At 53.9% G+C, this 27367-nt stretch overlaps 9 protein-coding genes across 9 annotated transcripts; 5 read left to right on the forward strand and 4 right to left on the reverse strand.

Annotated features, from left to right (window-relative positions):
- Positions 1 to 2202: 2202 nt before the first annotated feature.
- C8A04DRAFT_12370 (uncharacterized protein) lies at positions 2203 to 2619 on the reverse strand (the record flags this gene model as incomplete). The annotated part of the gene is made up of 1 exon (XM_062777318.1): positions 2203 to 2619. One exon carries the CDS (start codon positions 2617 to 2619, stop codon positions 2203 to 2205), a length of 417 nt encoding a protein of 138 aa, XP_062636788.1.
- Positions 2620 to 8054: 5435 nt separating this feature from the next.
- C8A04DRAFT_12323 (uncharacterized protein) lies at positions 8055 to 9872 on the forward strand (the record flags this gene model as incomplete). Its single annotated transcript, XM_062777303.1, has 1 exon — positions 8055 to 9872. One exon carries the CDS (start codon positions 8055 to 8057, stop codon positions 9870 to 9872), a length of 1818 nt encoding a protein of 605 aa, XP_062636789.1.
- A 949-nt stretch (positions 9873 to 10821) lies between these two features.
- Positions 10822 to 11661, forward strand: C8A04DRAFT_37430 (histidine phosphatase superfamily; the record flags this gene model as incomplete). Its single annotated transcript, XM_062783872.1, has 3 exons — positions 10822 to 10876; positions 10947 to 11168; positions 11243 to 11661. 3 exons carry the CDS (start codon positions 10822 to 10824, stop codon positions 11659 to 11661), a joined length of 696 nt encoding a protein of 231 aa, XP_062636790.1.
- A 1899-nt stretch (positions 11662 to 13560) lies between these two features.
- On the reverse strand, positions 13561 to 14377 carry C8A04DRAFT_28845 (uncharacterized protein; the record flags this gene model as incomplete). The annotated part of the gene is made up of 2 exons (XM_062780797.1): positions 13561 to 13891; positions 13968 to 14377. 2 exons carry the CDS (start codon positions 14375 to 14377, stop codon positions 13561 to 13563), a joined length of 741 nt encoding a protein of 246 aa, XP_062636791.1.
- A 1411-nt stretch (positions 14378 to 15788) lies between these two features.
- On the forward strand, positions 15789 to 17296 carry C8A04DRAFT_37432 (uncharacterized protein; the record flags this gene model as incomplete). Its single annotated transcript, XM_062783873.1, has 2 exons — positions 15789 to 15937; positions 16009 to 17296. The coding sequence occupies 2 exons, from the start codon at positions 15789 to 15791 to the stop codon at positions 17294 to 17296; spliced, it is 1437 nt and encodes a 478-aa protein (XP_062636792.1).
- A 735-nt stretch (positions 17297 to 18031) lies between these two features.
- C8A04DRAFT_12415 (major facilitator superfamily domain-containing protein) lies at positions 18032 to 19916 on the forward strand (the record flags this gene model as incomplete). Its single annotated transcript, XM_062777334.1, has 2 exons — positions 18032 to 18297; positions 18368 to 19916. 2 exons carry the CDS (start codon positions 18032 to 18034, stop codon positions 19914 to 19916), a joined length of 1815 nt encoding a protein of 604 aa, XP_062636793.1.
- An 84-nt stretch (positions 19917 to 20000) lies between these two features.
- C8A04DRAFT_37434 (SGNH hydrolase-type esterase domain-containing protein) lies at positions 20001 to 22232 on the reverse strand (the record flags this gene model as incomplete). Its single annotated transcript, XM_062783874.1, has 2 exons — positions 20001 to 20245; positions 20321 to 22232. 2 exons carry the CDS (start codon positions 22230 to 22232, stop codon positions 20001 to 20003), a joined length of 2157 nt encoding a protein of 718 aa, XP_062636794.1.
- A 1005-nt stretch (positions 22233 to 23237) lies between these two features.
- C8A04DRAFT_28849 (uncharacterized protein) lies at positions 23238 to 24703 on the forward strand (the record flags this gene model as incomplete). Its single annotated transcript, XM_062780798.1, has 5 exons — positions 23238 to 23610; positions 23675 to 23837; positions 23905 to 23998; positions 24060 to 24378; positions 24462 to 24703. 5 exons carry the CDS (start codon positions 23238 to 23240, stop codon positions 24701 to 24703), a joined length of 1191 nt encoding a protein of 396 aa, XP_062636795.1.
- Positions 24704 to 25135: 432 nt separating this feature from the next.
- Positions 25136 to 27113, reverse strand: C8A04DRAFT_37435 (glycoside hydrolase superfamily; the record flags this gene model as incomplete). Its single annotated transcript, XM_062783875.1, has 9 exons — positions 25136 to 25274; positions 25346 to 25760; positions 25810 to 25835; positions 25888 to 25903; positions 25959 to 26004; positions 26060 to 26334; positions 26397 to 26567; positions 26631 to 26906; positions 26993 to 27113. 9 exons carry the CDS (start codon positions 27111 to 27113, stop codon positions 25136 to 25138), a joined length of 1485 nt encoding a protein of 494 aa, XP_062636796.1.
- Positions 27114 to 27367: the final 254 nt, after the last annotated feature.

The raw sequence follows: 27367 nt of genomic DNA on the forward strand, positions 1-27367 counted from the left end.
ACTCACTCACTCACTCACTCACCCAACCCCCCTTCCCCCTCCCGATCGGCCCATCCCTCACATCCCATCCCATCACCCCAGAGGATGGAAAACGGACAGCCAACCTCACCCCTCCCCCCTCCACTTCCTCCGTTTTACTCAATCCGTTATCAAACCCACCGCGTTCCCGCCAAACCCATCGTGTTCCCGCCAGACTGTCGATCAAATCCTACCCAAACACGTCGTCGATCCGGTACGGTAACGTCATGAGAAAAGGAAACTAGACACGCGTCTCTCCCACCGGTGACCACCTCGCTGTGGCCAAGAAATAAAAAAAAGTGGCAAATTGAAGCGGGTAGTTTGAGTCCGATCTGGCGACATTTGATCGGATGTTAACGGATTTCGGCGATTAGAATCTATCAACATTTCATCAAATTTTAACGGGGTTTGAGGATGATGACGGGAACAGCTGTGTCGAAGCCTAGGTAATATTCACGTGGTGATAGTATTGCTACCGGTGGCTTGATTTAATTATTTCTTATTTATTTATTTTTATTTTTTTGGTAGAAAAGCATCGCATCCACGGACTTAGTCCCCCCCCTTTTTCTTTGGCCACACACAGCAAGACCGCCCACATAGCACAAATAAGCTTCGGGCATTGCGCCCCCCCCCGCTGCTGTGGCTGCTGCTGCTGCGGCATTTCGCGGAGGTGTGGCACTGTGGGATGGCGAGTTTCGTTGACCGGCCTGCAGAACTCTGCAGCTGGGGGACGGGCGAAACCGGGTAGGTACCTAGGTTTGGGCGAGAAAGGCTGGGAGGGATCAACAAAAGGTGTGTGTGTGTGTGTGTGTGTGTTGAAAATGTCGCAAGTTTGGGGAAGGTTGTCACGTAATCAGGCAACGAAGTTAATTGGATGAATTCACATTTCAATGTTTGCAGTGAAAACCACTCAATGTTTGAAAGTGGTTAAGATCAAGTCAAAACTTGTTCTGTTTTATTCCGTGGAAGCAAATAAGTGAAGCAAATGAGTAAAGTAAATTCTGAGTGAATGACAAAAAAGTGTTCAACGCCAAGGTTGAAGAACATGAGTCTGTGTCATCTCCATGACAAGCAGGATGCACAAACGTTGATAAACATGCAAGTAAAAGTAATGCGTCAGCTGACAAAGTAACCTCAACCTCCTTCATCCTCCTCGGTCCGCAAGTCCGGGAGTGTTAACTACCACCCTACAGCAGTAACCCTCCAACATCCCTCGTCACCGAGCTGATGCAGCTTGATCCTTGATCAGCCACAAAATGGATCGGTGTTTCGGCGCCTTCTGTGAAGCGTCCAGAAAAACACCAAAGCTTAGGTCAAAAAAAGCGCCGACCGAATTCAGGTCCCGGACCATATCGCCCCTATCTGTTCCCCTTCCTCTGCTCTCATAGGGCCTCGGACAGTTATTTCTCGCATGTTGACATGCAGCCAAGGAGCCAAGCATTCCTCCGTCGTCCGCAGTGGACGGACTAAGCCGTGTGCCCGTCTGGCTTCAACCTCACTCCACCTATCCAACAAACACCGACATAGTAATACCCCGAGACCGAGATCTCCCCTTTGCATCGGGGTCTGCCACGACAGGACAGGAAAGAGAAGCGCAGAGAGAGTGCAAATAAGCATGCCGCGTCTATGCCAAGCGCTGCCAAGCGAGCCAAGTGCCCGTCGAAGGATGCGGGAGGGCGGGACAAGGCCGGGTGGTTGTGTGTTTGCGTTGCCCGCGTGGCTGGGCATGATGTTTTGTGTGTCGTCGGGTACGAGTTTGTACCCGGGCGTTATGTGTGGGATCGCTGTCACTGGGTGCTAACGGGAGCTCGACTTGCGAGCGTGTGGGCAAACCACAATCTGCCTAAATCTTGCGGGACGAGACGACAAGTCGTCTTGGCTTGCCGCGAAGTGGCTCGCTTGGTGCCCGTCGGCGCTTGGCGCGAGATGTCTTCGAATAGGGTATTGTCGGGTTGCGTGCGCTTCGACCCGTGACGCTGATCCGCCGTCTTGGCGTCCCCCCAGCGTTGCTTGTCTCCTAGTGCTGTCGACCGATGATCCGACATCTTCGACGGCCATGGAAGTGTGTTGCAGGATTGGAAGTCTGTCCGTCTCCGGTGTCTTCATCCTCCCTGGGGCGTGAGTTGATCAACCCAGTGTCGCCGCGGAATGCATGTAGCATCGCGCCAACGATTATCCCTCCTTTCATGCAACGCGCTCGAAACGGTTCAGGCGCGCGGATGACTCCCAGCTGACGGTGATAGAGCCTCTGGGTTCATGGAAACTGGGCCTGGGAGCTTGGAGTTGCTTGTGCTTTGAGAATGGCTTGCGGACCTCAATGTGCTGGACGACGGGGGCTTCAACGACGACGACTTTCTCGCTCTCGCCGATCCGGACTGACGCAGTGTCGTTGGTAATGTCCTCGAGCCGCTTCCGGTCCTCTTTGGGGTATGGTGTGGGTGTACGGTAGCGGACGGGGTTTGGATTGCAGTGCATGCGCCATCTCGATGGCGCAGTGAGCCAGTTGGGTTGCTTCTCAAAGACCCTTTGGCTCACGTCCAAGGGAGTTGAAGCGCTGGAGCTCGAATTCTTCGAGGTGCACCGAGAAAGTGTGGTACCCATGACGGTGATGTGAAAATTGGCTTGGGAGAGGATGATAGTGAGAGTGAAGCGAGCTGAGTGCTCACGGCGGTTGGCGTTTAAGTTTGGGATGTTGGTCCACGCGTTTGCGGGGTTGACGATGAAGCTTGTCGCTTTTGATCTTAGCTCCGAACCAAAGGCGTGGGAAAATGGCGCAAAGTGCCGGCGGATTGGATTAGAATAGCAAGTGTCTGAAGTGGAGCCAGAATGTGGTGAAGAGTGATTTGGTGTCGAGATGGTGTGAAGAGGGGAAAACCAGGAAAGATATAACTCAGGTTGGAGGGAGTTTCGGGGCAGACCTTGGGGGAGAAGCCAAGATACTTATTCCCCTGGCGTGTGGTGGTGGTGTAAGAGACGAGTGACCGTTTCACGGGATTGCGCCTATTGCTTGGCTTGAACGGGCGTGCTTTTTAGGTGCTTGGCGGTGATTTACGGAGCGACTGAGAAAGTCGAAGCAATGTAGATCAAGTCGGGCGACAAATTTTTCGCAAGGCGCGGTGGACTTGGCATTCTCTGTGACGAAAGAGTGACCATGGCATTGGATGCGTGGTAGGTGTGCTGGGTGCAGTGATTCAAGTCTGCGTGTCGGACAAGTCTCAAGTTCTCAATCTGCACGGGGGGTTGCCCGAACGTGAGAGCGGAGTTGCAGCGCAGTAGCGGGCCTGGGGAGGAAGGGAACACTGCTCCAGGTGCGGCTGCTGTAGAAACCCGGAACCAAAAGGAAACGGGCATGGCATGGGGACGAAACGGGAATGGAACCTTACCGCGCAGAGCTGACGGTCAGGTCGCGCCTGCTGTAATGGAAACAACCACACGCCCGTGCCCGCCGCAGATAGCAAAAGCGGCATGTTCCGCACTGGAAGTTTTTGGCGAGGTACAATTCGGAATCTCTTGCTCTTTTTTTCCTCCTTTCCTTCCACCAAAACGCACTCTCACCACATGACGTCCGCCTCGCCGCGACAGCCAAAAGGCTTGGCCTTCCGCCAAGCTGTGCATCCTCGATGCAGATCCTCTCGGCATCGATCGCGGCCCGATTTGGGAAAGTCGACGGAGTCTTGGCCGTCATTTTTTGAGCTGAAGTGTGCCCGAGGACGTGGACGATAGCCACTGGGGGTCGACGACATCATTCGAGGGAGGACGAAATACTCTTGATGACCTCAGAAACGTTTAGCCTCCATGAGGGCAGTGGTGAGGCTGTACTGATCATTTGTGTCGGGCGAATTCAGAACGATTCGATCAATCACCCTTGTCTTCCCGCTCGCCGCTCGCACAAAATTTTGCTAACGATGCTCATACTGACGCATGCCGCAATACACACGAATTATCGACGTACGCGCGTTAGGGGCTGTGATAGCTCCGTGGTGCACCCCGACAAATTTTGAAGGCCGGGCAAGCATTCCAAAGGAATACCATTGGAGTGTTACCGGGTTCTTGGCGAGGCTTGAGTTTCCCGAGGGCACCAAACACACCAGACTGTGGCCGTCTCAGATGTTTCCGGCCACCGACGACGGATTCTTGGCGCGCGAAAGACCGGGAGCGGTGCCATCTCTTTCTCGATAGGAGGTGCGATATCATCTCGAGCGCTTTGGCCGCTTGGCCTGTAAAATGATCAATCCTCTACGCCGTTTCGCTGCGGTGTTGGCTCAGGAGGAAATGGGGTCAGCTTCAGGGGGGCACACGAGCAGGCACTCCCCATCTCCAGGCCCCGGCTCGCCCGGCGTCGCCAAGCGTCATTTGCCGCCCCGGCCATGCTTGGCATCCGGTGCGCTGTGGTGGTTGAACCCGCCAAGCCGTTACGCTTGTCGATCAAGACCTTGGCATTCCGCTGCGCCCAACGCTGATTGCAACACCGACGTGGGATGTCTCATTCATGGCGGTGTTCTTTGTTTTGCGGATGACTGTAATCCGATAAGAATGCTACTCGGATGGCCAACTCTTCGAGGACGGGCCACCGAAGCCGTGGCACCGCCGGCTCTGGGACGCATCACGCAAGCAGCGCTCACTCCCTTACCTAGGGGTCGATGGATCAATGCAAGACAATGAAAACTCAGATTTATTGTCCCGAGTCAGACGTCTCTATTTTAAGTAAGCGGTAGGTTCGCAGACCCAGGTATTGCGCTGCCCCAAACCATAGCTAGGCGGGTTGTTCCCGGCGAGCATCGTCGTTGTGGCCGGGCAGAAGCTGCGCTGATAGAAAATCATATGCCTTTACGCCCCTTATTTCTTCCTCTCGGTGCTTTTCTCAGGATATTATTCAGTTTGGTATTCAAGACGCCATGGCAGCGGTCACCGACATTCAAGCGATGACGGGCTCCGGGCCGGAAGGACGAAACACGCAGTCGTGCTCGATAGTCATAGCCAGTGAGACCAGTGCTCCGTCTAAAAAGAGGAGTCTACCAAGCCCGGTATATTAGTTGCGGGAAGTATTCTGAGGCCGCTTTCCGGTTTTGTTAACCTTGGCAGATCAACAGAAAGTACGGGGGTTGTTACTCCTCCAGCCCGGCGGCTGCCCAATCCGAGGGAGTCCATGCTCTGCAGCGTAGCCGGGAAAGTTTGCTCCTCCGCTTGGTCAAGTGAGGATAGGATGAAGCGTACGAGCTTTGTAGGAGTGGAGATACCTGCTACGGTGGATTGGACTGGAAAAGGCCCTATGTTTCCCACTATGTTCTTCTCCCCAGTCAAAGGCTCTATGTCTGAGCTGAGACCTGCAGTTCACGGTAATATTTGTGGTGGGGACGAAAGTCACGCGCGTCTACTAGCTCGTCGAGTCTATCCCCGCGCACTTACTCCAGTCTAGATTCATCTCTAGGTCTTCGAGCCTTGAAACAAAGTTTCATCACGGTGCGTCTCCGGCAAAATGTCGACTCGAGGGTGCTGCAGTGATTCGGGCTCCACCCCCAGAAAATCCAGCCAAGGCCCGAGGACCCACCAACCCGCGAGCCGAGTGAGCTTTTCCATAGGGTTGGTTGATTCGGATAACCGAGAAACATTTACCTTTTCCCTCGACAAACTCTTACTGCTATGTATGTCGCAGATCGTCAATACATCCCGTCATGTTTGCAGCAGGACGGCGGACCCACTGCACAGCAGGGTGGGGCCAGCCGGAGTTGTGGGGCTATTCAGGTCCGGCGCCGGGTTCCACTTAACCCCGAAGTGCGTGTCCTAAAAAGGAAGCTGGCACGGGTCGATCACGGAGGTGGGATTTGAAGGTGAAGAGGGCGGTGAACCGGGGAGATTAGCCCCGGAGTACAACATAGGGACTATTACGCATCAATAGTATTCTTTTGGGTTAACTTGAGTAGTCTGGGAGCGAGTGTCTCAAATTCGGATCCCATTGGGTTGGTTTACTCCTTGCGAGGCGCAGAATCAATGTGGGCTGCGCCGCTGGGCCAGTTGGGCTGTCCCGCAATGCATCCTCGGTCGATGCAAATTCCCTTGAGGTTCGCCTTTTTCCTTGAATCTGTTCAAGGTGGTCTGAAATGCGGCCAGGAAGGAGGATTAAACCGCTCCCGCAGCCACGAAGCCATATTTCCCATCCGATGGTACCGCGGCCACATGGTCAGGATGAAGGCTCTCAAAGGCTGCAACGCAAAAGGAATTCGGGAGCAACTGCGCCACAGATGTTGCGAAATCATTGTTGGCGCAGACAAGTCTCGTCGTGTTGGTATTTAGATCAGACTCCCGCCACACTTCCTAGCTGAATGATCATCCCCTGGCCCATTCTTCAATTACCAGTGTAGACCAGAACCCCACCACAACCTTCATAACAAGCCACGCAATCCGTCACCAGCACGCTATCCCCTCCATCAAACCAACCACATCTTACCAAACCCACCGCACCCACACCACCACCATGCCCTCTGAAAGAGCCCAACAAGCCCAACAAGTGCTAGAACAAGCAAAACGCCGCCAACAAGAAATTCTCGGCGTCACGCCCCAGGCACGAGCAGAACAACAACGACCGCAACAGCCACCCTTCACCACGGCCGAGTCCTTCCCGCCCCGCTCGCCGGGTTTGCCCAGGGTGCAGAAGCCGCCTAACGCGCTTGTTAGCATGGCCAGGAGGGTGTTTGGACGGGGGAAGCCGGTTGCGGGTAATGGGGCTAGGGCGGAAGGGAGTGGTCAGAGGAGGTAATTTTGTGGGGTTGGTTTGGTGGGAGGTGGACAGATGGGGGTTGATAATCTGGGACTGGGGCGTTGAGTGGTGGGTCGACTGATGATCATTCAGGTAATTAGCTTGAAGGTTGGAAAGCGGGATAGAGAGCAGAGTAGGCAGGTAGTTAGTCGGTTAGGGGTGACGAGGTAACTATACTTTTACACCACCTATTAGGTATACGCAGTAATTATATGATTCTGGCCATCTTTCTTTGCAAGAGATGTCCACTTCGGACGGTGGCATTTGGACCCCCCCGAGTGTCCACATGTTGTGACCCCGCCCATACCTACCTATATAACCCCAAAGCCCGAAAGGAGCCCACGTATTTCTCATTTACATCAATCAAAGCTTGGAGTGCCAATTTGCAGCGACAAGGGGCGATTGACAATTGTTTTGTAGAGCGCGAATTAAAAACTGATTGCTGGACCTAAAGCGGTGAATGTCCAAATGTCAGCTACAGTGGTGAGTAGATACCTACCTGGGTGGGTAAGGTAATGTTCACTTCGTCATAGTAGTTAGTTACCTGTGGAAGTGAGTCCTCCGCCGATGCCCCTCGAAACTCCAAAGAATTCCGAACGATGGGCTCCACAATTATTCCTGTGATCTGTGCCTTCTGGCCCTGGATGCAATTCAATATCCCTTCACTGCGTGATGCCTCTGAATCCTCTTCCTTTTCCTCAACGCCACCAACCCCCGTAAGTGATCCCGATCCCCCAAACTCCCGCGCTGGCGTCCAACATCTCGCCTGTGTTTCTTGCAGACATTCAAGGCTTTGCTTCCTGTTCTTACTTATTGATTTGCCTGGGCGTTTACGCGCGATTTCGCGATGCGCGCTGGTGGTAACTGATTCGGAGTTTGGGCTAACAGTTATTGTAGCTGGCCGCCGCGGTTGCCCTCTCGCCTCCGCTTGCGTTTCGGTAAGACCTCACTTCGCTCTCTCCATGATTTTAATGCTTACTGACGGGTTGGATAGTCACAGTGGTCACCCGTGCGGCAGAGAACCGTGCTCTGGTGAAGCACAGGACCTAGGCATTAATCAGGTGCGCTCCGTGCGGCTCCCGAACTTCCTTATATACCTATCGGCGCTAACCAGCAGGATTTCGGCAGGAACATGGATTTGCCCAGTATCTGCTTTCTTCATCCTGCAACCAGCAATCGTGCAGCCCCGTAGGCCAAAACTACATCGCCTGGCGATATCACTGTACGCACGACCTATCTCTGCTTTATCATTTATATCCCTCAGTCTACTAACCTGCTGCAGATGGCAGAGCAAAACCCGCTAGTTGGGGGCGGCACGCACAAGGGATTGTCCCCGGCCCCCAAAACCTTCATCACTCACACCTTCCCAACCATTCACCAAAATACAATCATTGTCGCAGCCACGCACCCGACAGTCCAAACCGGGGAGCAGACCAGAGACGGTTGGTTTTTGTCGGATTTTTATGCCTTCAACTACCTCCTCAACGGCTCCGCCGAGGACCAAACGTGGCTGACGGCAGCTAAACCAGAGAGGCTAGTGGAGAAGTATGGTAACTTCCTCCACGGTTCACCCGATGGAGATCGCAAGGTAGTCCTAAGCCGCGACCTCATCGACTCGGGCATCACCCCAGTCACCCTCGTCGAGCCTGCCAAAATGAACGACAGATTTCTCAGCGAGGTCAATGAAGCATCTCTCCGGGCTAAGAAGAGTGGTTATCCGCTTCTTCTCATGGTTTTTTGTCATGACGTCCAAGGTCACTACCTCTGCCTCGACAACGGCACGCGAAAGAAGGGCATCAGTATTGTTCGGCTCAAAGCAGCCCTAGAGCCGGGTGTATCGGTCACCCTACTGACAACAGCCTGTTTCTCTGGAGGCTGGGCAGTCACCCCTGAGCTTAATACAACAACAATGGCTGCCGCACAGCCCGAGGGTGAATCAATCTCGTGGCAGATGTCGAGTAGCATGGGACGAGCCTGCGGCTCCGTGTTTGCGGGAGCTACTATCTCGACGCTATCGGACGCTTCGACGCCACTACTTGGACAGGGCAGCAGTTCGGAAGCACCAACAGGCGAGACCTGCCTCCAGCCCGAGGAGCCTACCGCGTTGCAGACAGAAACGTACAATGAGTTTTGTCGTTCCATCACGGATGTTTTAGGGGCGCGGGGACTCTCTGGCCTCCTATCGGACGACTTCACATTTAGCGCTCAGGATGACAAATGGGAATATTCCTGGACTAGAAGATCAGGAATTCCATTGGCTCATTTCAAAGAGCGCTGGGAAAAGCTGCCCACGTACCCTCACCAACCAACCGCCGACAACAATCAGACTACGCCTGCCGCCCATTTTACAGGCGGCGCCGACGCCAATACCGTTGTCGAGGAGATTACGCACGCAACGGTCCAATCACGAGTAACCAGTATGGCGAAGCTGTTTCTCGAGATTCTCTGCCCCGGCGATTGGAATATGGAGCAGAATGTTGCTGTTGGGGGTGGGCTCTTCGAATTCATTAACAACCACCCTAACGCCCCGTCTGCGTCCGAGGTTTCCGATATGATCCGCTTCAGATGGAACGCGTGTTTCCTCGTCGATAGGTTTGTCGACGATCACAACCTGGATCGTCCGGACGGCAAGATCTGCGTCCTGTGGCATGCTCAGGAGCATCCTGCGGCGATGCAAGTTAAATATGGCCGAGAGGGATGGCAGGCGCGTTATTCCCCCGTTCGGCAGGCTTTGGTAGAAGGTGGCGCGATGATTGAGCCAGCGGATCATCAAGGGCCAGTGTTCTATCGGCCTCTCACATATATGGCGACAGCTATCGCTGAGACATGTACAACCGAGGAAGCGACGAAGGGAATGGTGCGAGAGTACTGCGAGTACGTTGCGAGCATCCGAAAATTCTACCTCGACCGTGTTGTCGAGTCAACGGCTGTTCGGGGCAGGGGCCGCAAGTGGCTGGAATCTATCGATAGGCGCCTCCGTCGCTCGCTGTCCCCGTCGAAGGGTCTTCGACCTTCCACGGCGGCTCGGCCGAGCGTCGGCGAGACCGATAACGCTTCACCGGGAAGCAATAAGCTCGGGAATGCTCCCAATTTGTATTAAAGTTTAGGGCTAGAGAAATAGTTACCCCAATTTGTTCTCGTTAACTTTGGCAACCGTATTATCTTTAAAGTTGTCAACTGCATTGTCATTGACATGGTCAACAATGTTTTCCTTCAATGACATGGTCAATGATGTTTTCTTTCAATAACATGGTCGACGATGTTTTCAATAACATGTTCAACGATGTTTTCAATAACATGTTCAACTATGTTTTCTTTCAATGGCATGGTCAACCATGTTATCAGTCACATTGTCATTTGGTGATTTTTCGTTATAGTTGATCGGCCTGGGTCACGCAGGGGTACCTTGCGGACCACGACCCGCCTACGGTAAATAGTGCATCAGTAGCTGTGTCCCTCTCTGTTAGTAGAGGGAATCTGAATAATAACAATTTATTCTCACAGTTTCCTGGTCAAGGTGGTTCTTTGTGCCCAGCGCCCCGACGACGCAACCGCGAAGGCTGTTTTGGCGTTGTGAACAGTAAGGCACCTTGTATGGTGGGTAGTCGTTATCACAAGAGCTCTCAACTTCTTACTAAGCAAGCTCTAGAGCTTGAAAATACCTGTTCCCTCGGGAGGATGATTTGGAAATCAGATCAAGTTACCCGGTTGATTTGCTCGGTTCCGGCGGCATCGTTGGCTACCTGACGCTTAGTTGTGCCTTTCCTGAAGATTGATGACTCCCTTTCTTTGTTGTCCCTCGTTTTTAAATTGCCGCTAACTTGCTTCCAGTGATGTGGCCTTGAATGTCGCTAAGCATCAGATTATTGTATCCTCTCCTCTCTCAGGGGTTTAAATACTCTGGTTTACCCCAGCCCGAGGCCTGCCAATCCTCTTCACTCGCCGATTACCGCATTCCCGTTATAACTCGCTACACAACAGCTACAACGTGTCGATTTTTCATTCATCATTACCATTCTCAAGAAATCACGGGATATCAAACCAGCAAAATGCCTCCCACCGTCGTCCTCATCCGCCACGGTGAAGCGGAGCATAACGTAGACAGTGAGTCCCAATCCTTTCCCCCGGAAGAAGACAGGAGTTAAAGTGGTAAATTATTGACCCGGTCGTCCAGAAACCAAACACAATACCATCGACCCCACCCTCACTAGAAAAGGCGTGGAACAGTCGATCAAACTCACCAAGCATCTCGCGGAACACCTGCCTCTAGATGACCGAAGGATTGAACTCATCATCATGAGCCCGATGTATCGGGCCCTGCTTACTTCGTTGTATGCGTTCCCTGATCTCTTTAGGCGTGATGGCGTGCCGGTTGTGGCGGATGCGAGGTGGCAGGGTGGGTTTACCTTGTTTCTTTTTTTCCTCTCAGCACATATGTTGGGTTAATCAAGTCATTAATAATAATAGCAGAACTCTCCGCCAAACCCTGCGACACCGGCCGCCCCATCTCCGAACTCGTCCAACTCTTCCCCGACTTCGATTTCTCCGCCCTCGACCCCATCTTCCCTGACAAGACCTCCCCCGAGGCATCCGCATACCACTACAACAAAACAGCCGTACTTGCCCGTGGCCAGGCGGTGCTGAAGGACTTGTACGACCGCTGGGAGGATATTGTGGTGGTGGTTTCGCACTCTGGGTTCTTGAGGACTGCGGTGGCGGGGCGGTGGTTTGCGAATGCGGATTATCGGGTGTTTGACTTTGAGAGTCGGGAGGGGAAGGGGGAGGAGGAGCCGTATCGGTTGGTGGAGTGGGAGATGACGAGGGGGATGGGGGGGATGGGGAGGAGTAAGGAGGAGCTGGTGGAGTTTGGGGAGGGGGTGCCGGAGTGATTGGGGTTTCGTGGTGGTTCTGGGTGGATTAGAAATCTTTCTTGGGAGACTTGAGTTTGCTGCGGTGGTTTATTCAAATTATTAGAATTCTATTCTCAACGCCTGTGCAAGATGAACCCGAACGCCATACCCCAGCCTAAATGTTATAATATCTAATTATTGATGAGAAACAAGACCAATCCAAAAGAAAACGCCATGATGGTACCGAACCAACACTGTGACAACACCCATATGATCTCCTTTACCCCCCCCAGTCGCCTTCGATGGTGCCGTTGGGACCCGCGGGGGGGCCCGTTGCGCGGGTTGTTTGGTTGGTCATAGACTCGAAGCTGTTGACCTAGGCGGAGATTAACCTAACCGGTTTAGGGACGTGGCCCAAACTGCCGGTCGGCTTTGTCCTCGGTCGTGCTGCTTGACCCATTGCTTGGCCTGTTGTTCGACGGCTTCATGTTCGTGGGGAGGGCCCGTTATCCCGAGGTACTCAACGGCTGCAGTTCCCCATCCGGTTCCTCACCCATGTATCATCCAACCCCCCTAGAACCTTCACTGTGACTTCCATAGACGGGTTATTATCCCCCAAATACACCTCCCCATTACCCCCTCTACCACCGCGGGAGCCGCTATCATTGACCTCCTTGTTACCACCACCACGGAGTTCAGGGCGGTAACAGCGAACGTTCGTTTCTGGGTTTGTTTTCGCAACAGAGGGCGCACAGCCAAACCTAAACCCGTATAACCCCCCAGCCCATCATATCCACGGTATACACGACCTCCACAACTTCTTCCACCGTCCCCAACTAATCCTCCCCACGATCCTTTTCTTCGAGGTGGGTGTGTCGGAGAGGACAAAAGCGTCGGTCGAGGCGAGGGGGGACGGTTGGAGAGGGATGGTGCGCGGTGTGTGGGGTCTGAGGAAGGAGGTCGAGGTGTCGTTGGGTTGGAGGGTGAAGCTGTTGGGGTTCGGGCTGGCGTCGAAGTCTTCGATGAAGATAGATCGGTGGGAGCGGGTGCGGGAGAGCGAGGGGGGGTAGGAGCGGGACATTATGGGTGGATGAGCTTGGTGATACTTGGGTGAGGGTTGTTGTGGAAGAGGGTAATTATTTGAGGAACGGGTGAGAAGTGGTCAGGTTCGCGAGGAGGGAATCTGGTGGTTATGAAATCGGGATTCTCTTGATATCCAAGATACGATGATGCAGACCTCTAGTTGACAAGACCTCGGCCAAGTTTAAGGCCGTTAGCAACGAAACGCAGTTCGTACGCGCACTTTTGCCCCTCACCGTCATCGTGGCAGAGACGAATCCCAATAATCCACCCCCAATTCCCAGGGCGATGTGGCCGGCCACGCGCCAAATCCGATTCTTTCACAGCGTTCGACCCAGAGTTGGGCACTGGGCACCACGCAACCAGGGCTTGCTTATCGGCTGCGTGTCGATTCCGTGGCCAGTGAAGATGCTGGCTGGGCGATTCGCTGGGGCATGTCGCATGTTGCATGTCCAGTCCAATAGGGGGCTCGCCTGCGTCTGCATGCGCGACCGTTTGACGCTGCGTGGTGATAGGTTGTTTTGTTTTGGGGGTTGATTTGGGCGATGCGCCGAGCTCTAAAAAAAGTGAAGTTTGTCTCAGTCATGGAAGTGCCCAAGATCTGGAGGGTGACGTTTGTAAACGATAAGAGCACAAGAGTAGGTTGGGTAATGAATTTCCAAAATTATGCTCAAAAAACACAGAACCATCGCTTTTTCAAAATGCCCAGCCCGTGACAAAAAACCACCAACGCCACGCCATGCATCCTCTAATAGCAAAAAAGTTTCTACCATCCACTGCACCATCCACTGCACCGTGCACTGCACCGTTCAAACGCCATCACTTGATCGTTCAATCACAATCACCCCATAACTGCCCTCACACCGCCGAATGGTGCTGCTGCCCCCGGAACGGCTCGTACGCCTGCGGCGCATACTCGTTCTGCGTGGCCCCCACAGTGTGCGGGTTGTAATACGCAGGCGTCTGGGCGGCGTACGGCTGGCTCTCGCCGTACGAGTGATGCTTCTGCTGCGGCAGCACCGGCACGTCATGGATACCCTCGTGGTTGTGGCCCGCGTAGCCCGTGTGCGCGACCAGCTTGTGGCCTTCCTGGCCCGAGGCTTGGACGTACGCGCCGCCGTTTAGGGAGCCCTTGCGGTATTGGTGATAGACCACTGAGGCGTAAACGAGGAGGCCGAGGAAGGAGAGGCTGCGGCGGGATTGGTTAGCTACTGCATATTTCAAAGGGAATTTGTTGTTGTGAGTAAGGAGTGATGAAAACGTACAGGATGAGAACGCCGATAGCGATAGAGGCCACCCCGTTGCGAGCGCCGATCATGGTCAAGATGAAGTTGGCAATGTAGAACGCGTTCTGCACAATGTTGACGCCGAGGAAGAAGGGTGGCGTCAGGGTGCGCCTGGCGCGCATGATGATGCAGACGATGTCGAGGATCAGGCAGAACAGGATGATGCCCATGATCACGCACGACACGGCCAGGACGCCGTCGTAGGTGAGGCTCGTGTGGTACTCGTCGTACAGGCGCCCCACATCATCCCGAAATACGCTCAGGCCAGTCACCACGATGGCGTACAAGCCGATCTGGATGAGCATGATGATGATGCGGACGACCCAGAACGGAATCAGCACGCGCTTGAGGAAGGGCGATGAGTCGCCGATGATGTATGGGCGGGCCATGTTTCGCTGTCCAGCGTTGACAATTGTCTTGAGAGTGTTGTGGGTGATATTCGAGGTTCGGTTTCGTGGGATTTCAGTGTTTTCGAGTGGTTGAGACGAGTGAATCTTGAATTTTGGCACCGTCTGGAAACATGAACCTCCTCAACTCACATCGAAACTTCAATGGGCGACCCTGAAGTTAAATGCAGAGGGGCAACCCAGGATTTCTTCTTCACCGTCGGGCACCCATCCACATTTGGGATCATCTTGACATCCCATCCAATCACCAAGCAACGCTCGAATCCTTTGCCGTTGCCTCAGCCCTGTGGCTGACCGCAGCTCATGGGCCCCAGCAAGCCCAAGAAGGAAAAACACTGGGTTTCGCGCTTGGCGTTGATGCTGGAGCTTGTCGGATGGCAGCCCGCTATTGGCCCACCAAACGGGCATTGGGGCTGAGAATCTCGGTGCCTGTTAGCTTAACCGCTCTGGCTGCTAGCGCCGAAAATCGAACTTCAGCGCAGCGGCCCCGGCAAACGGCTGCCCGAAATTCACCACGAAAGGAACGAGCATGGAGTCCATTGATGTCGCTGCATTTTGGAGCCTGCCGATCTCACGATGTGTTGGCATTGTTTGCGGAAGGCAAGCGTGGGCCCTGGATGTAAGCTTTTGGCGTCTTAGGTAGCTGCTGAGACGGACGTATCAGGTCGTGGCTTATTCCCGAGGTCATGGTAGAATTTGGACGGAAAAGAGTGTACACTTCTTCACGACCAAAGAGAAGACAGGGCGCCGCATCTGGGGTTTATTTTCTTGGGGGACCGTATGATCGAACGTGTATGGTTTTGCCGTTGCATGAGCGTGGTACCCTGAATAGTTTGAAGTCGCAGTTGCCGCAGCCACGAAAGCTTAATATCACCGCTTTTGGCTGCTGCGCCATCCTTCACCCTCGGAAGACAGCCGAAGGATATTTGGGGCCCCTGGGCCCACTAAATCCTTCGCAGGGAGCTGAGGAAAGCGGTTTGGAATTTTGGGCAAAGAATAAATAGAGGAAAGGGAAGCTGAAATGAAAATTATGGCCGAATCCATGTTTCGAGGATAGAGTGAAAAGCCATGGGAATGTTTGTGCCTAATCAGGGCTTGATGTTATCCATTACTCCTGCCGAAATTATGTTTTTTTGTACGGAGACAGTTCCGGTGCGGGTGTTGAAGTTCCAGGGTGGGGCCCGCAATAACACAGAATTAGGTATCTGGAACTGCCTGACGTCATAGGTGATTTGAAGATGGCACTGAGAACTTGCTCTGAAGCTTTCTCACCAGCTCTCCAGAACAACAAATTTTAAACGGATTGACCGATTCTTGCGTGTTACAAATTCAAGAGCGACAGTAAAAGATCACCGAAGCTTACAACTTCACGCAACCTGTACAGCAACGCGTCATGGCAGAAGTCGCAGCAGCAGCCATCGCCGCGGAGCAGGCCGTGGCTACGGGCGTCGAAGCGGCAGCCGCCGTGGCCATCGCCGCGCCGACCTTGCCTCTCAAGATCTCCCTCACCCATCTCCCAAACCCAGCGCCTGAAGGTTCTCCGTAAGTTCTCGTTCCTTACTGAGTACACCATCCTGGCACGATAGCCAACTGACCGCTTCCCATAACACCAGTCACCCGGCCCTCGCACGCTCCCACCACACCCTCACAGTCCTCAACAACAAAGCCTACATCTTCGGCGGCCAAGACCCCTCCGGCGCTCTCTGCCCCCCCGGCATTCACACCCTCACCCTCCCCCCATCCAAAACCACGATCGACCCGACCACCGCTTCAGAGGGTACAACCAATATTAGGGACAGCAACACCCTCAACAACACGGCAAACACTGCCAGCACCTACACCACAACATACACCTGCTACCCGCCCTACAGCCTCCAAGACGCCTCCACCGGCGAAACCCTCGTCCCGCTTCCCCGCGCTGACCACGCGGCGTGTGCTCGCGGGAGGCGGTATCTGCTCATTCACGGCGGGCGCACCACCACATCCGACGGCTACAACAAGCCGGTAGACGAAGGAAATGATATCTGGCAATGGGACAGTCAGGAACTGACCTGGTCCCGGCTGCGGGGGGATTCCCAGTTGGGCAAGACCATGAGGCCGCGGTGGCGGCACTGGATGGTGGGGGATGGGGAACAGGGGTTTTTGGTTGTTGTTGGTGGAAAAGGAGGAGGAGGAGGAGGAGAAGGTGAGGGGTTAGAGAGAGAGGTGTGGATGTATGATTTTGAGTCGATGGTGTGGACGGATTTACCTGCGGTGCCCGGGAGGCCGTTGGCTGTGGCGTATGCGGATGGGAGGGTGTATGCGATTGCTAGTGGGGAGAAGGGTGTGGGTAAGGGTGGACGAACAGAGTTGGGGGGTGTGGTGTATTACCTAGATATGAAGGAGTCGGCGACGGAGAGGGAGAAGCCGGGGTCGTTGCTATGGGAGACCGTGACATACCCGGCCAACCCGCTTGCTCCTGGACCACAGCCGAGAGCGGGCGGGGCGCTGGTGCCGTTGAGTACGGGTCACGGAAGGGAGTATCTGGTGTACCTGTTTGGCCGGTCGGAAGGGTCTCCCGCTGTCGGTGCCGGGGAGAAGTATTATTCCGATATCTGGACACTTCAGCTGCCGGCTCATCGGCGGTCGGCTGCGGCGGTGAAGGACACGATCAGAGAAAAACTACCGCGCGTGGAATCAAATGAGTTTCGGTGGGCGGAGGCTGAGATTGTGCCGACGGAGCAGCTGGCGGAGGGGGGCAAGGTGCATCCGGGGCCGATTGCGGTGTTTGCGGTGGATTCGTGCTTGGATGGACGGGGTGTGGTGTTGTGGGGTGGCACAAATGCGAAGGGGGAGAAGCAGGCGGATGGATGGGTGTTGAGGTTGGCCCATGGGTATGCGGATCGTGATCGGTATGAGTGACGGGGCTAACGCTGCTGGTAGTTGTTGATGTGAAGAGAGATCATATTGTTGTGAATTGATGATATCAAAATCAGGAAGAGTTGTTTTTTTATGCTAAGATATATACATGCATAGTTAGAGGCTTCAAAATACTGATGATTCATTTTTCAGCACGAAGTCAATCAGCTCCATGCAGAATTATGGGGGCTCGGATAAACTCGCGAAACTTCGACGAGAAGTCCCAAGATGTTGCGATGCCAAGCGAAATTATCTGATCTTTTCGTCGGATCCGGCGATTGATAAGACGCTCGGGGTGGGTCTTTCCTTGCTTCCCCCACTCACACCGCGGCGCAACTCCCTCTTCGGATCATGATCCTGGATTTGGCCCGGAATTTTTTAGCATTCCTGGTTGCTATTGGTGCAACCGAGAGTCCCCTCGAGGTGTTACAGTCCCATGGCAGCAATGACAAGAGCCCCGCATGTCCCGGTGCCGGCGGTCGTTCTTGCCCTGGCTGAAGGATCTGATAAAGGGGACGTTGGCGCTCTTGCCGATCATGAGCCCATTTTTCGCATACGTCGCTTCCTGTTTGAGGAACTTCGCGTGGCTTTTATGTGAAGGACCACGAGCTTGCCTGCGTGCTCTCCTCTCCAAACCCACACCGAGACGATTCCATATACCAGCCCATTGATCCATTCACTCGTTATCCCCATTTTGGGTACATCGCATCATTATTACACCCTTACACTCGTTAAGCCATGATGAGCCGTGTTGCCGGCCTGTTCCGGCCCAAAGAGGCACCGGTGGTGGAGCAGGAGATTTTGTCCGAGAAGACCGCGGCGGATAAGGAGGCCAACGTCATCAGCCACTCCCAGAACGACAACAGCTCACCCTCGGCGGACAAGTCCCCCGACACGAAATGGGAGACAGAAGAGATACTGTCGGATGTTCAGGCGGGTATTCAGGATGTCGAGGCACTTGCGAAGGTCTGGACGAGGTGGAGTTTGATTGTGGCGTACATTACGTGAGTCTCAGCTCTTGGATGCTTCGGTTCGAGAGGGTTGGGATGTCCGACTGCTGACGATCGCCCGCAGGATCTGGTTCATCTATTTTGTCGACGCCATGCAGCAAGGCATGTCCACGACCCTCACACCGTACGTCACGAGCGCATTCAAAAGCCACTCGCTGACGGCCGCGACGAGTATCTTCTCCAACTTGATCGGTGGGCTCTTCAAGCTGCCGCTGGCCAAAGTGTTGGACATCTGGGGGCGGCCGCAAGGGTTCACGGCTATGATGGTCTGCCTGACGATCGGGTTGGCTATGATGGCCGCGTGCAACAACGTTGAGACGTATGCGGCGGGCCAGGTGTTTTACTGGGTTGGGTACAACGGCATCAGCTACACGATCTCGGTGTTCATTGCGGATACCTCGGCGCTGAAAAACCGGGCACTGATGCTGGCTTTCGCGGCTTCGCCGTATATCATCACGGTGTGGATTTCCGGCCCGCTGGCTGATGCGTTCTACCATGGGCCTGGTTTTCGTTGGGGGTTTGGCTCGTTTGCCATCATCACGCCTGCGATCTGTACGCCGCTTCTGGCTCTCTTCTACTTCAATTACCGGAAGGCTCGGCAGATGGGTCTCATCCCTGAGCGGAAGAGCGACCGGACGTTTCTGCAGTCACTCAAACATTACGTGATCGAGTTTGATGCAGTCGGGCTGCTCCTGATAACAGGGGGGTTGGCCTTGTTCTTGCTGCCATTCAGTTTGTACGCGCAACAGCCCCTAGGATGGAAGTCACCGATGCTCATCGCTTTCTTCGTTGTCGGCGGTCTGCTCATTATGGCTTTTGCGGGATACGAAAAATTCGTCGCGCCCAAGACATTCATCCCGTATGAGCTGCTCATGGACCGCACGGTGCTGGGCGCCTGCGTACTGGCAGGGGTATTGTTCGTTTCCTTTTATATCTGGGACAGCTACTTCTCGTCTTTCCTGCAGGTGGTCAACGGATTGGACATCACCAAGTCATCGTACATCATGAACATCTACAGCTTGGGGAGTTGCTTCTGGTCTATTATTGTGGGCGTGCTGATCCGGACCACGGGCCGCTTCAAATGGCTGGCTCTATACTTTGGCGTCCCGGTCACAATTCTTGGTGTCGGTCTCATGGCGCATTTCCGCCAGCCGGATGTCAACATCGGGTACATTGTCATGTGCCAGATCTTCATCGCCGTGGCCGGGGGTACACTCGTCATTTGCGAACAAATGGCGGTCATGGCGGCCACGACCCATCAGTACATCGCCGTCGTGTTGGCAATCGAGTCCATGTTCTCCAATGTGGGCGGCGCTATTGGGTCGACGGTTGCGGCCGCGATCTGGAACGGCGTGTTCCCGAAGAAGCTGGCGGACCATCTGCCAGTGGAATTGCAAGGAAACGTGACGAGTATTGTGGCATCCTTGGAGACGCAGTTGTCGTACCCGCTTGGTTCGGCGACGCGTGTGGCGATTCAAAAGGCGTATGGCGATGCACAGCGGATTATGATTATTGCGTCGACGGTGATTCAGGTGTTGTCGATCATTTCGGTGGTGGCGTGGCGGGATATCAAGGTGAAGGACTTTAAGCAAGTCAAGGGGTTGGTTGTTTAGTTTTGTGTGTAAGCGAATATGGAAATGCATAAACGACATTTGTTCACATGACTTCTTCGGCGACGCGTGAATTACAAAATGGCTCTAAGCCCCTGAATCTCCACCACAGCCGTTGGTGTTTCCTCCTACCGACTCAACCACCTTGTTGTTGCGGTAACACCGGTTACTGACAAAGACGGGCGTCCTGAACGTGACCTTCCATTCCATACCGTTCGCATCTGGCTGGTCAAAATACTCCCAGTTCCATTTTGTAACGCCCAATCCGAGACACCCTTTGGACTTGGGGAGAACGGTATCCTGGCCATAATCCCAGCTGCTGAAACCGGCTCCTAATACGGGTTAAAGTTAGTGCTGTGTCATCGCCGGGTAACTAAGAAATAGGCGGAGGAGGACGTAATACTTACCGTACATCTCAAAATCACTAAACAAAAACTTATACTTCCCCTTACACTGCCCAATCGGCGCGGCCAACAGATTCCGATTCCTTCTCGGACTCAAATCATACGAATACTCCCCCTTCTTCCACCTGCCCCCAAACTTCCAATTCATCGGATTATCACTATCCCCGGCATCACACCCATGCACCACCTTCGTAAACGCATCCAAACACTCCTCCCGATTTACCGTATCCACGTCTCCACCCTGCAGGATAAACTCCATCTCATCCGGCGTGCCCTCATGGTACACCTTCGACCGAATCCAATTCGTGTAACCCCCTCCCGGCCCTTCAACAGTAGCGCAAAAATCCTTCATGTTTGCATCCGCCCTGTCCGCCGTAACGAACGCGCTCCGCCCGCCAGACCGCCAACAACTAAACTCCTCAGTTACCTCGCACACCTCCGGCACGGCATTCAACACCTCAGCGCGTAAATCCATCGTCTTGGCAATCGCAAACGACGCCAGCGCGTTATGACCCAGCGGATTAGGGTGGAAGATCCGGCCGAAGAAATCAGGGAGCAGGGAACCCAAGCTCGGGAGCCAGGAGTTTCCGGAGTCGGAAGGGCAGCCAGGAACAGCGGGGGCAGCGCGGGGGTTGAGGGCGTGGAGGGCGGCGGCGCGCGGGTTGGGACTGTGCCAGAGGGAGGTGCGGTAGATGTGTCGGGGGATGCCGTTGGGGTCGAGGTCATCCTGGGACGTGGGTTTTGGAAGGGAGGCGCGGAGAGCGAGGAGGCGGGATTTGAGGACGGGGTCGATGTTGGGGTCGTTGAGGGGGTCTTCTTCTTCCTCTGAGATGAGGTTGGGGTGGGTGTTTGGGGTGGTGGTGGTGGTGGTTTTGGCGGTGGCTGTGCCGTTGGACACTTCGAGGTAGGTGTCTATCTCTGTCTCGTCGCGCTTCTTGAACCCGATCGGGGAACGGAAAAAGGTTTTACGGGTATCCGGCTTGAAGAACAGCAAATCCGGCTGGTACTTATCCGGGTACGCCCCCGACGACGAAGGCGAGCACATTTGCCCGTCGACTCCCTCACTCGGCCATAGATCCCAGTTGGAGAATCCAACCTTGTAGTTGACTTCATCCGCCACGTCATGCACCACGTCGCGGATCAGGTTGTTGAGTCCCGCCGTGAGCGTATTGAAGCGCTGGCGACGCGCAGTGGTCAGCGGCAAGGGGGTCGATCGGATGCCTAGCCAGGTGTAGCCGACCCAGGCGAAGAGCCCCCAGTCCTGGTCGGTGGCGCACTTCTCGTTGTCGGTGTTGAAGAATTGTGCGTAGCTGTTGTAGACGACGATGCCGTCGCTGGCCATCTTGGTGTTGAGGGCCAGGAGCATCTCTTTGATGTTAGTGCGCATGATGTTGGCGAGGTTTTCTTCGGCTTTGGCGAGGATGGTGTTGCAGGTCGCTTCGTCGTAGAAGGCGAGCACTATGCAGTCTTTGATGATGTCCACCAGACACAGGTCGTTGCCGCCGGCTGTGAGGGTGACCAGGTCGAGGTTGCCTTGCAGGGCGTTGATTTGGTTGTAGATTTGCCAGGTTTGGTCGCCCGTGCAGGCCGGGTACTGGAAGTTCTCGATGGATGCCCCGACGTACTGGCGCATCATCATCGGGTAGGAGAGGTCGTAGCGGGAACAGGCCCAGTCGTTGAAGTTGTGGAATAGACTGCCCAGTTGCTCGCCTGAGCCGATGCCGGCTGTGTAGCTATCGCCGATAGCAGCAAAGCGGCGGACCCAGGTGAAGGATGCTGGGTCCGAGGCTCCTTGCCGTCGATCCAGCTCGTTGGATGAGGGCGTGTAGTTGGCATTGTGTCGTGGGATGGAGAGCGCTGTTGCCAGATGCTCGGTGAGGAGGGCGAGCGAAACGAGTGAGAGTAGAGATATCATGGTTGCTGAGAGTCTGGCGGAGCGTGGAAGCCGCTCCTCTCCCACAGAGCCGTTAAGGAACAAAGAAGCAGGAGATGAGAAAAGGGTTGAAACAGAGGGACGGTGATGCCAAAGCTGTCTTCTGGATCGTGAAAAGTCACAACCCGTGTATGAGAATTCTCGCTGTAAGTAAAGCTGAACTCGACATGACCGCCTATCAGCCTTGGTGATAGTATCTCAATGGACGCATGATTACTTCTGATGCCAAGACGTGATATCCGGTCTCCTCAGCGCCAAAGTCCATGTCAATATGCTGATGACTACGATGCAAGAAAACCTAGCCCTACAACACCGTGTGTGCACACGGTAACACTATCGAATTAGAGTGGTGTTAGGCAGACGCTTAATAGGAAATAAGCCTCACGTACCCCGAGTTCGGGTCGTAGAATTGCAAATGAGGAGCCTGATGCTGGTAACGACCGGATGAAGGAGCAAGAAGGCCGCGCGAAAACAAGACATGTACCGATACATCTTCCGGCAGCGTTACATTACAACCGAGCTAATATTCCAGCCGGCATGGGTTGGGTAAGACCTGCCCCTTCTTTCCGGCAACCTCTAATATAGACTCCAACTTCCAAGCAGGATCTCGACCACGAGATGTCCCCAAAACCCCTCGCGTGACATCGTGAAGTTTCTCGCTCAGCCTACGCTAATGCAAGGCACGCAATAAAGTGAGCGCGGGTGCTGTGGTGGATGTGGGATGATTCAGCGCGTCGTGCTTGGCATCAGCACTGAAGAGACAGGAGAGCAATACTCGGTTCCATGTCCCAATTGGGTAGGAGTACGGATGTGATTACTATCACGTTGAACTCCAAGTGTGGGCTGGACGATACTCGACCATACAAACTGGAAGAATGCGTTTTGAGCATTGAAACTTGAGGACAACTCTTGGGTTTACCACCCGCTCACTTCCTGTGTGTATTGCGGTGCTTCCTTTCTCATTGTTGTTGAGATTGTGCATTTACGATGCTGTCGAAATCGGTGTTTGCCTCGCTTCTCTTAGCGATCACGGTTCAAGCCGGCAACAGGGCGTGGGAACCCCCTATCCAATACGCCAAAGCCGCAATTGCAGTTCGCGACCTGTCCGGTATCAACAACATTTACTCCAACGGAACCAACGTTTCTTCGGCGCACCACGCTCACCAAAAGCGCTTTTTCGGTCTCAGCAACCCCGCAACCACCGGGTCATATCCGCGACTCTGGCCGAATGGAAACATTGATGCGTGTTTCGAACAGCGAAGCCATCTGTACAACGGCCAGAACGTGGCTACCCGGGATATCTTGTACAATGATTTGATCACGGCTCGTGAGCTTTGGCGGAATGCTGGGTTGGATGATAGTACGTTTATTTCACTCCGCTAGAAGTCCAATGAACCCGGAGAGTACTGACCGATGGTGCCTAGAAAATGGAAACTTCAGGTTCACCATCCTCGGGGATGACGATCCTGGATGTGAGCGGAACCAACGGTCAACGCATCTTCTCATCATGTACGCCGGCCAAGGTCAGCGCAAGATGAGCACGACCGTGGGCGTCGATCAACCCCTGGCTGCCCCTGAATCTGATCGGTAGGTGCAATTCACTGGGAATATTGAGAATATCGAAAACTCTTCTGATTTTTGATTCCCTTTGCAGTCCCGACTCAGAGCTAGGCCCAACCATGACCCTGACCGACAACATCGACGTCGGCATGGGTAACGTCGTCGCCAACTACGCCCACGAAATGGGTGTAAGTTCTCCCCCTTCCGTCCCTTTAGACCCTCTAGTTCCAAAGCTGATCACCCTATTAGCACTCCTGGGGCCTCCACCACGAGCACCAAAACCCCAAGTGGTGGTCCGAGACGTTCACCCAAGTCGAGCGCACCAACTACTTCTTCAGCGAGGACAACTTCATCTGCGAGAACCTGCGCGATTTCGACGAGCAAATGGCCCCCTACGCCAACGACCCGGAATACATCCGCCGTGGCAAGCGTAACGAGATCTGCCGCGACCGTGCCAAGGCCAGCCGGGCCAAGTTCGCGGGCGGGTTTAACTACATTCCGATTACTGATGAGCCGGGGACTATTGATGATGAGAGGTCGGAGCCGGATTGGCAGTCTATTATGCTTTGTACGTTCCCTCATCTCCGTTAACTACTCACTCCGCGTGTAGAACTTTCTGAGTGAGTTGTTTGCTGACTAGTCAAAAAACAGACCCGAGTAATGCCGGAGGCAAGGTGGTGGGAGGGGTCAAGCAGAATGTGCTGACTAAACCGGATGGTAGCATCATTGACCCCGTTTCCAGGCCTAGTAAAAGGGATGTTGCGGGGCTGAAGAAAATGTACGGGGTCAAGACCAATTTCTTTGGGAAGTTTCTTGGAGACAAGAGCAACCCACTCAAGAACATCTTTGATCGGACGCGGAAGAAGGATCCGGATTCGGGCTGTTCGTCTTAAGAGATGACTTGAGGGGAGGCCGGTTGAACCGAGATGGGATGTATCTTGTAGTGATTGATAGGTTGATAGTAACTATGGATTCATGTTAAAAACCTCAGTTTTGTGGCATTGGTCCTGTGATGGGGAATTAATGATTGTTGAAATGTCAACGGCTGTTTAAACTCATCAAATTGTTGTGACGGCCAGAAGAAAAGGCTTATCACAAAACGCGATCGATACATCATCATAACTACTTGTTGTAATTAATTATCTCATGACGCAACATTTTATGTATTTGCTAGTCATATCAGACCATCTCATAGAATTAGACAACAATCTCTCATATGATCACATCCTGTTTATTTGAAATTGCGATGGTGGTAAACTTGGCAATTCAAAATGTTTTAATTCAATTCCTCTGCATTCAAAAAATTCACCCCTGGATAATTAACTCTATAGCTCATCCCAGTGCGTTTCAAAATCCGGGATACTAGGCGGACGCTGGCCTAGCACCGATTTTGGCCGAGACAAATCCGATCCCAACGCATTAATCAACGTCCCATCGTCCAAGTCAATCGCCCAAATCATCGTCCTACCCACGCCCCATTAATTAGCACGACCCTCAACTCCATGAGAATGAAGGAACGAATGAAGGAAACTTACCCTCCAAGACACCTCAAATTCGCATAATCCAACTTCCTCTTCAACGTCCCCGCATCATCATAACTCACCCACTGATTCGAGTCCCACGTCACAATCTGCACTGCGGCCTCCTCATCCAGCGTCACCGTCGTCCCCCCCGCCGCAATAATCGTATTAATCTCCGCCGCCGACAGCACACCCGGCGTACCTGTGCATTCTCCACCCCGCGCGCCGTCGGTGAACTCACACCCGGCGTGTAGGCAATCAGGGGATTTCATGGTGAAGGAGCGGCCGTAGAAGCCTAGACCGAGGACGACTCGGCCTGGGTTGATGTTGTTGCGCCAGAGGAGCTCGAGGGCTTGTTGGATTTCGGTCATGTTGGTGTGGGCGAAGGCATAGGGGCCGATGGCTTTAACTGTGCTGTCCCAGGTTCCGTCTAGGAGGGTTAGTTTTTGTATGTGGCTGTGGAGTGAGCGGGTGCTTACGGATGTCGTAGGTCATGATGTTGAACCTGTAATAATTGGTTAGCTAATGCGGGGGACGTTGCGTTGCGTCTCACTCACCAGTCGAGATGCGGTTCTAAGAGAGTGTGTTAGTGTTTGGTTTCTCATCAAGGATCAGAGTTAAATCTTACCGATATCCTGCAAATTGAAGCCACGAAGATACCAATACGAAGCCGGCTGCACAAGTTAGTGACAAACATTTACCAAAACACTCCTCGGCAGCCAAACTAACCAGCGTAATCGTAAGACCATAGTCCCGACCAGATTGGTTCAAACGCTCCCGCAAACGGCGCACCAGGGTCGCATAATTGTCAAAATCAGCCTGAACGCCGCCACGGTCCTCCGCAACCGGATACTCCCAGTCGAGATCGACACCGTCAAAGTTGTGCCGCCGCATGAAGGTGATGAGGGATTCAAAAAAGGCGTCCTGGGCGGATGTCGAGGCCGCGAGATCGGAGAAGGTGGTGCGGTACGGGCCCGGGTCGTTCATAGCCCAGCCGCCGACCGCTGTGTTTCACTATTAGCACTAATTACTCGGCATTGAGGATAAACCGGGGGATTCGACTTACCAATCCAAACTTTGAGATCGGGATCCTTGGACTTGAGAGCAGAAACCCGGTCATACAGCGCCGCAGTATCGGGCCCCATATCCTCGATATGAAACGTTGTCGGGTTCACCAACGCAAACGCGTAGTTGATATGGGTGTAATAGCCCAGCGGGATGTCCTCCGGCGCCATTCCTAGTAGTCTTCATCAGCCCATAATTACTCCCCATCCTCTCACTGTCCACCCAACAAACTCACGTCCACAAGACCTCCCCAAATTCCACCCCTCATAATACCCAATCGTCCTCTGATCCGCGCTCTTCCCGCCCGGGCACTGCGGTGAGGGAACAGTCTTCCCATCACAGAAATCCGCCGTGGTGCCGCAGAACCCAAACTTGGAACAGCAAACATTCAGCGGACAGTTGGTCGCCTGTGACCACTCGGGCCCCCAGCCTGGGTCGCAGTCGGATTTGGCGTCGCACTGACTGGTGCAGTTCCCGGGGGCGCAGAAAGTTGGGCCCATGCCGCAGATGCCTGTGTTCGTTGTTGGGTCGCTAGTGATACTTGTTAGTGTTGGTTAACGTAAAGGAGGGAGAGGACTCACATGGGACCGCAGCAACCGAGGGTGCATCCTTTTGTTGGGGAGCAGGTGTAATCTGGGTTGGAGTCTTGGGCGAGAATGGGGTTGACGAGGAGAAGCAGCAAGCTCCATAACAGGAGCGAAGCCTGCCTTCGGAGCATCGTGGGTTGTTGGCGTGGTCTACCAGGGAAGTTACAATCCAGAAGTTCAGTTCAGTGATTTCAAGAGTGCAAAGTGAAGAATTTGGAGAAAATGAAGCGGGAGAGTTTGTTGAAGAGTTTACTTTGGCTGGGAGGTGAGTTACCCTAACCCTGAGCGAGCCGCTGTTGGTGTAGAGGGAGGTCTCCGTTCTCTGGTCCAAGAGACGTGAGTTTTGTTGGACCCGTTGCAAATAAGATCGCACAACATCAGACGC

Source organism: Dichotomopilus funicola (genome assembly GCF_033296635.1).
Source record: "Dichotomopilus funicola strain CBS 141.50 unplaced genomic scaffold C8A04scaffold_33, whole genome shotgun sequence".
Lineage (NCBI taxonomy): Eukaryota > Fungi > Ascomycota > Sordariomycetes > Sordariales > Chaetomiaceae > Dichotomopilus > Dichotomopilus funicola.